At 38.3% G+C, this 6,909-nt stretch overlaps 2 protein-coding genes across 5 annotated transcripts in view; one reads left to right on the top strand and one right to left on the bottom strand.

The window, feature by feature from the left end:
* Positions 1–2,179: 2,179 nt before the first annotated feature.
* On the bottom strand, positions 2,180–6,176 carry tmem167a (transmembrane protein 167A). 2 transcript variants are annotated; one of them, XM_076986590.1, is made up of 4 exons: positions 6,024–6,176; positions 4,862–4,971; positions 2,991–3,025; positions 2,180–2,904 (listed from the first exon to the last, which is right to left on the bottom strand). In XM_076986590.1, the coding sequence occupies exons 1-4, from the start codon at positions 6,024–6,026 to the stop codon at positions 2,834–2,836; spliced, it is 219 nt and encodes a 72-aa protein (XP_076842705.1). In that variant the 5' UTR covers positions 6,027–6,176; the 3' UTR covers positions 2,180–2,833. The 2 variants fall into 2 exon arrangements, with proteins under 2 accessions (XP_076842705.1, XP_076842704.1); XM_076986589.1 differs by lacking the exon at positions 6,024–6,176 and adding an exon at positions 5,841–5,965.
* Positions 6,050–6,909, top strand: part of xrcc4 (X-ray repair complementing defective repair in Chinese hamster cells 4) — a 29,612-nt gene continuing 28,752 nt past the window's right edge. Inside the window, exon 1 of one of the 3 annotated variants that reach the window (XM_076986585.1) lies at positions 6,050–6,191. The gene's annotated coding sequence lies outside the window, so the exon portion shown is untranslated. The other 2 variants (XM_076986588.1, XM_076986586.1) reach the window with 2 other exon arrangements.

Here is a 6,909-nt window from a genome sequence, read left to right as displayed (position 1 = left end):
TATATGGCTCAATCTGTAATTACATAGCAATTTAATTACTAGATTGTTAATAATTACATACCTGTTTATACTAGTAGTTCTTTGAATATCCTGGTGTAAGCCTCCATACTGGTTCTAGGGTATACTGGTATATTGTGTATGGTTATGAATTCCATCATTAGTTCAAATAGTTCTTATAACAAATTTAAGAAAGCCATGCTATGGCCGCAGGGCTGGGGTTGAGTCAAAGGGACCATTTTGTAGTCCTCATTCCACTGAATTTTTTATCTTATCCTTCCAAGGGATCAAACTATATTTAGGTTTATTTATATTTAAGGTTATTAGCCTCCCTCAACCTGATTATTTAGCCCTCTGGCTCACTAGCTAGTTGTGCTTTGTGATAGCAGTTGTATTGCTGGGTGATAGCACATACTACTTATTTATACTTTTTAACAGTACAAATTTGTTCAGCCCTCTGTGTTCCATTGCTGTTGCCAGGAGAAGAGAGTTCTATTTTAATAAGGAAGGGATCTAGTTAAATACTGAAGAAATAAGATGCATCTTAAAACAATTGGCTAAGATTAATAAAGCAGGATTGGTGGTGTCCTATCAGGTAAGGAGGTACAGTGGAGACAGTCAGAAGTTCTAACTGACAGGCAGACATACAGATAATAGATGTCAGAATTTTCAGATTTAGGGTCACAGACAGTAAATCATAAATTCCCTTTATTACTGGTAAAACAGAAAAACAAATGAGTGTAATTTCCAATATCCTTAACCTCACAAATAATATCTAAATATGCAGTATTTACCCCGATATAAAGTGGAACATTTTTGAGGTTCTTGAATTAATAGTTTTAAAAGAACTCCTCCCAATCAATATATATGGCTGTGTATGCTTCTACATTTTCCATACATATAAAATTCATGGAAAACGCATAGGTGATTTCCTAATCTCAACTTATTGAAACAAAAGCCAACAGTGGTGTGGCTACCCCAACAAAAAAATGTAAATGTTTCAATAACTTGTCATGCATCCTTGAGCATCAATTACAGGTTGACAACGTCTCATGTGTTCACAAGTCGAATTATTGTCTGCTGAGGCAGCAGCCCACTCTTCTTGAAGGGCGGCCCTCAGGTCAGTGAGGTTTTGGGGAACAGTTACTGGGGTACAGGTTTTCTATAGGATTCAGGTCTGGAGAACGCAGGCCACTCCATCTGAGGTGCCCCAGTCTCCAGCCGCCATTCTGTAACGATGCCACCTCGATGAGCTGGAGCATCGTCAACCATGAAGATGAAATTAGGCGTGTTGTTCATGCGGTCACAATGACTGGATTATTCAAGTAGTATGGGCTTGTCATTGTACCATTCACAAAGTGTAGGCCTGTTCTGTATTGATTAAACACACCTGCCCACACTGTACCACCTCCACCAGTGGCTCATGCATAGTGCTCTCCTTGACGTCTTCAACATTGTTGGCGGCCATCATTTCTGCTCAGTGTGAAATTACTTTCATCAGTGAACAGCACCGAGGCCCATTGGTACCTGTACCTGGTGGTGTGGTCAGGTACCCAGGTACACACATGGGTGCCTCTCACCTCCCTTAACTGTGCCTGGAGTTGTGTGTCATTCATCACCCAGTTCTGCAACTCTGAGCTCAGTGGCCAGTTCCGTCTGAGAACATTCTGTTTGAAGCCTCGCAATGGTGAGGTTCTGTTGATCCATTATTAGGTGTCGTCTTGGTCTCATGATGTAATAATGTGAACAGCATGATGAGGATTAGAAATACCATTTCTAATTGAACCAGGAAGTTTATTGGTTGATTAATGAATCAAACACCTGTTGTGAATTTTGCTGTTAAGCTCCTTGTCAGAACAATTGTGCAGAAAGTACTGAAGCATTAAGGTTTTAGAGAAGGTCACATTAAGTTCACTTGTAAAGGTTGGAGTGCATTTTAGGTTCACCCTTAAATTTCACCCAAAAGCCAAATATCCCTTTTACAACTTTACAACTAACTTTTGAGAGTAGTGTTTGTGTGAAACAGTAAAAAATTGCATCATCTTTTCTCCACCCCCTCCCGGTGCAGGACCCCCATGCCCCTCCCCCATGCCCCTCCCCATGCCCCTCCCCCAATCTGCCCTTCTTGATACGCCTGCAGGGATGAATCTATGTGTGAATTACATAGAGACTACAAAAGCAATGCTGGGGACTGGTTTTAAAACCGGTACTGGCAGCTGCAAAATAAATGACATGACACTGGTGTACTGCATTTCAAAACTGCACATCGGTGGTCAATATCTCCAAACCACAATCATCTATTACGTTTGTCCTGGTTTGTACACCCCACGCCACTGGCATGCCCACCTCTGACAGCCAAGTGAGTTTTTAGGTTGAAATGATGTTATAGTCTTTGTTTAATAATCATGTACATCTAAAAGAGACGTTTCGATGTGTGAAGTAGTTCACAGATTCAAATGCATACATTAACAAGAGTGATTGCAGAACAAGGCACGTGTGTGCTACTGCAATGTTCACATCTTGTACTGAAACAGTCCTTTCTAAGTTGACAAATTTGGTTTTAGCAAAATGGTTGCAGAGAGATGATAGGAGCAATAAGGCACAAACAAAAATAATAATCACAAAACAAACAAAAAGGGTCCACAAGGCAAAGAAATGTGAACATTATACTTCGGTAGCATTTTAGTCCTGATGCATAAATAGTACATTTTATCAGAACCTCAGCACTGTGCGATGAGAATCCAGATACAAATTCAGACAAACTTCCTGGTGTACACAATTCTGAGATATTGTCACTTCTTTGTCATCATTTGCAAAGTTCTTTCACTGTGTGCTGCTACTCTGAGAATAAAATGGTGAACGCCATGATAATACAGCAAAAAGCTACATAAGGGCTTTTCCGTTCACCTAAAAAACAAGAGGAGTAAAAGTCATTAGCATCATTATTCTGAAGTAAAGAAAAAAATCTTCATTTCAGACAGACCATAACATACCTATTCTCGCACATTTCCAGAAAATCCCAAGAAATCTGGAGGGTGGAAAGAAAGAGATCAACTTATTATAAAATGTGATGCATTACAAGACATTAAAATCATTTGTGATTACAAAGATGTGAATCCTATAGTGCATATAAACTCTAAAATACACACTTTAATAGTGCACTTAAACTGTCCCACAACAACTAGTCAGCCTGTGTGAGAACCTGTGGATTGATGGAACATTCAGTCTTCAGCAAACATCCAGTACACACAGTCTTCATTAGTTCAATCTAACCACCGAAACAGAAACTACCAATATGACGGACATTATTTATATCTCTTTACCAACAGTAAAAGGTCTCCAAGTGTTTTGCTTGTTTTCTCTCCATTAGCAACAATTTTTGGAAGTATTCTAAACAGCAAAACATAAAGGCTAAAAGAGCAAACATCAGCACACCACAGACATTTAAATCCACTTATGCATGACCGATGTCCAAGAGGGCATTATTAAAAGCCACCTATGACAACATCAATGGGAATACATCTATGAGTTTGGTTGCTTAAGAGGCAACATATCACAAGAAAGTGGTGCAGGAGAAAATAACTTTTAAAACAGGCTCTGGCATCTGGTACGAACAAAAAACAGCAAACAAAATTACTCCCTCTGTGAGCGTATTGAGATTTCCACAGAGAGTTGAACAATGCTTTTATACTAAATGAAATAAAGATTCACCACCATTCTCTCCTCTTTCCTTTCCTTTGCAATAATTCACCACTTTGACAAAGCCACTGGGAACTGAGCACTGCTGCATACACTAAAACTTGCGTGTAGAACGATCTTGGGGGTGCTAAAATCATTACTATAATTCTTGAAAGTTCGTCTTGGAAAAGGCAGAGATCAGATAGCTGATGCTAAGCCTCTTCATTTCCTTCCCTGACCACTTCATTTCCAAACATGGGGCAGACATCTGGTTGCTTTTGCTGCAAGCTATCAGAAATGACAGCTTTCAAGAATTTTTCCCAAGACAAATACTAGCCACTGGGACCTTTTTGCACAGATAAAGGAAACCAGGAATAAACATAGGCATTTATTCTGTTATTAGATTTAATCAGCTAAATGAACATCTTCAATGTTTTTGACAAACTTTGAGGAATACTGACAGCAGGTTTCTGACCACTTCACCAATTTGGTAACTACAAGGTACAAGGTTCACACATTTGGCATACTGGAGATCAGTGTGAATGAATGTCCTTAAGGCTGCACTATGTATTGTTTGTTAATATCTTACAACAGTTCATTCCGACCACGTAATTAACTGATGACTGGACAGTTAATGACTGGATGTTCCATTAATGCTGATATAGACTTCAACAGCACCAGGACCTTTACATGCTTTACAGGAGTGTTCTATTAACATCAATTATATTAACAGCGAGTAACAAACTTTGCACAGCAAAGATGAACCTTTTTATGACAAATTTGAGTTCAATTATGAATGCTAGGAGAGGCTGAAGGGAAGGAAAGAAAACTACCACAGGTAATACTGACATCACATATGAACATTCAATTAATCACAACACCCACATAATCCAACACGTGTAATTAATTTTGTTAATGGATGCTAAATCAATTTAATCATGTGACATTAAGAGGTCACCAATGTCTGTAATATGGATCTTATTATTAATTAACTCAATAACATAAACATGAGGAACAGAGTGAGATAACCGTAGACACAAAACCACTTGAAGAGAACATGGACAAAAACCCCCACAAAATCAATCATAGTACAACCATCATAAAAGTTTAATATGAGTTTGTCACCTCACCAATCACTTTCAGGATACTTTAAAAACTATGGATTCTGGACAATTCAGGTACATACCCTGTTTTGTTCTTATCAAGCAAACTTGGTGCTAGGGCTCTGATATATGCACAGGTGCAAATGAGCAGCAAGATGACTGTGAGTAAGCTCTGGAAGTTGAATATGGCAGACTGCAAGAAAGCAAACACGTAATTAACAAAACACGACCTGATTAACAATATATACACTTTAATTTCAGAGTTTTAACGGTTTTCCTTGTAGCAACAACTACAGCCTATACAGTGGTTATTAATTATTCAAAGTCACAGAAGCAATCAACGTCAATGTGATTTAACGACGAATGGTTCCTGAAACAACATAGCAAGCTACAGTTATTTAGCGATTTGGACAAAAAAAAAAAAGATTTGATCACTGTGAGACCGGCAAATAGTCGACACTTCCATACAATTTTCGACAGCAAACTAGTTAGTCAGACAGCAGTATTAAACTAGTTAGTCAGACAGCAGTATTAAACTAGTTAGACAAACAGCAGTATTAAACTAGTTAGCCAGACAGCAGTATTAAACTAGTTAGCCAGACAGCAGTATTAAACTAGTTAGCCAGACAGCAGTATTAAACTAGTTAGCCAGACAGCAGTATTAAACTAGTTAGCCAGACAGCAGTATTAAACTAGTTAGCCAGACAGCAGTATTAAACTAGTTAGCCAGACAGCAGTATTAAACTAGTTAGGCAGACAGCAGTATTAAACTAGTTAGGCAGACAGCAGTATTAAACTAGTTAGACAGACAGCAGTATTAAACTAGTTAGACAGACAGCAGTATTAAACTAGTTAGACAGACAGCAGTATTAAACTAGTTAGACAGACAGCAGTATTAAACTAGTTAGACAGACAGCAGTATTAAACTAGTTAGACAGACAGCAGTATTAAACTAGTTAGACATACAGCAGTATTAAACTAGTTAGACAGACAGCAGTATGAACTTGGTCGACTAAACGAGGTTGAACACACATCATCTACCAGGAGCTGTGACGTAGTTACCCTAGCTAACATAGCATAGCATTCATGTCAATAAGGCATTTGCTAGCTCCATCAATCCAACTCTCATCGCAACATTACGCAAAACGAAATGAAGTAAATCAACAAAAAGTGAAACAACGAAGTGAGGCGGCATCACCCCATGTAACACGTTAGATAAAGAAAGATGAAACATCGACGTCTTACCATCTTAACGGCTCCACCAAGCCACCTCACACTTCCTGTGTATCCCGGAAGTGACGGAGGCAACTACGGACGCCTCGCGGGCGAATCGAAAATTTCAGGTCTACGACGAGGTTGCAAACAAATGCGAACAACCAAATACATTTGCAACTTTGGACAGCGGCTTACTCGGTAATTCGTTGACGCTATGTTTGTGATCTATTTAAATCGCATTTGTATCTGTTTTTGAGTAGCGCTTACTAGCTCTCTAGTCGGGTACTGGCCACACGTCACTTCCTGTACAATACTGGCAGGTAGTGTGAGTGAGTATTGTAAACACGGGGCAGTGCTGGTAAATAACTAACAAAGAATTATACACTTTATACGCTAAATTAAACCGAATTAACGTTTGTAGTTGCCGCTACACCACTAAACAATAGCGGACTTAATCGCGTGTCATAACTGGCTACACGTTTAATTTGTGTTTTTAGAACACATTTGCTAGATGTGTTTTGTTTGAAGTGTAGGATCACGTTGTTTACCTAAATACGTTAATTTAATAAACGGGTTTAAAGCCAAAGTTCATCCACCAAAACGCATAGAATCAGAATTTTACCCTTTCTTCATAAACTTTGACCCTTCTTCACATACAAAAATTAGAATACTGAACCAGTTTTGTCAATTTTTCTTTTCAGGTTTTCTGAAATGTATTTATCCATGTTTATTCATTCTAAATTATCTAGCTTTGGATACAATTTACCGGACTATAAATCTCAGACTTCACAACAGTTGATTCGATTATCTTAGTATGATTCATACTTACTTTAAAAGTAGTGAAGTGTACAATTAAAGATCATCTGTGTGAAAGAATATATATAGGAATAAAGTTAATAATCTGTCTTTTTATTCA

The sequence above is a fragment of the Brachyhypopomus gauderio genome, unplaced genomic scaffold (assembly GCF_052324685.1).
Source record: "Brachyhypopomus gauderio isolate BG-103 unplaced genomic scaffold, BGAUD_0.2 sc47, whole genome shotgun sequence".
NCBI classification, from domain to species: Eukaryota; Metazoa; Chordata; class Actinopteri; order Gymnotiformes; family Hypopomidae; genus Brachyhypopomus; species Brachyhypopomus gauderio.
This window is presented reverse-complemented; position numbering and strand designations above follow the sequence as displayed.

Coding starts and splice junctions, on each gene's coding strand:
- tmem167a (XM_076986589.1), bottom strand. Junction 3,026..4,861: donor CTTGATAAGAACAAAACAGG/GTATGTACCTGA, acceptor TCCACCCTCCAG/ATTTCTTGGGATTTTCTGGA. Junction 2,905..2,990: donor CTGGAAATGTGCGAGAATAG/GTATGTTATGGT, acceptor CTTGTTTTTTAG/GTGAACGGAAAAGCCCTTAT.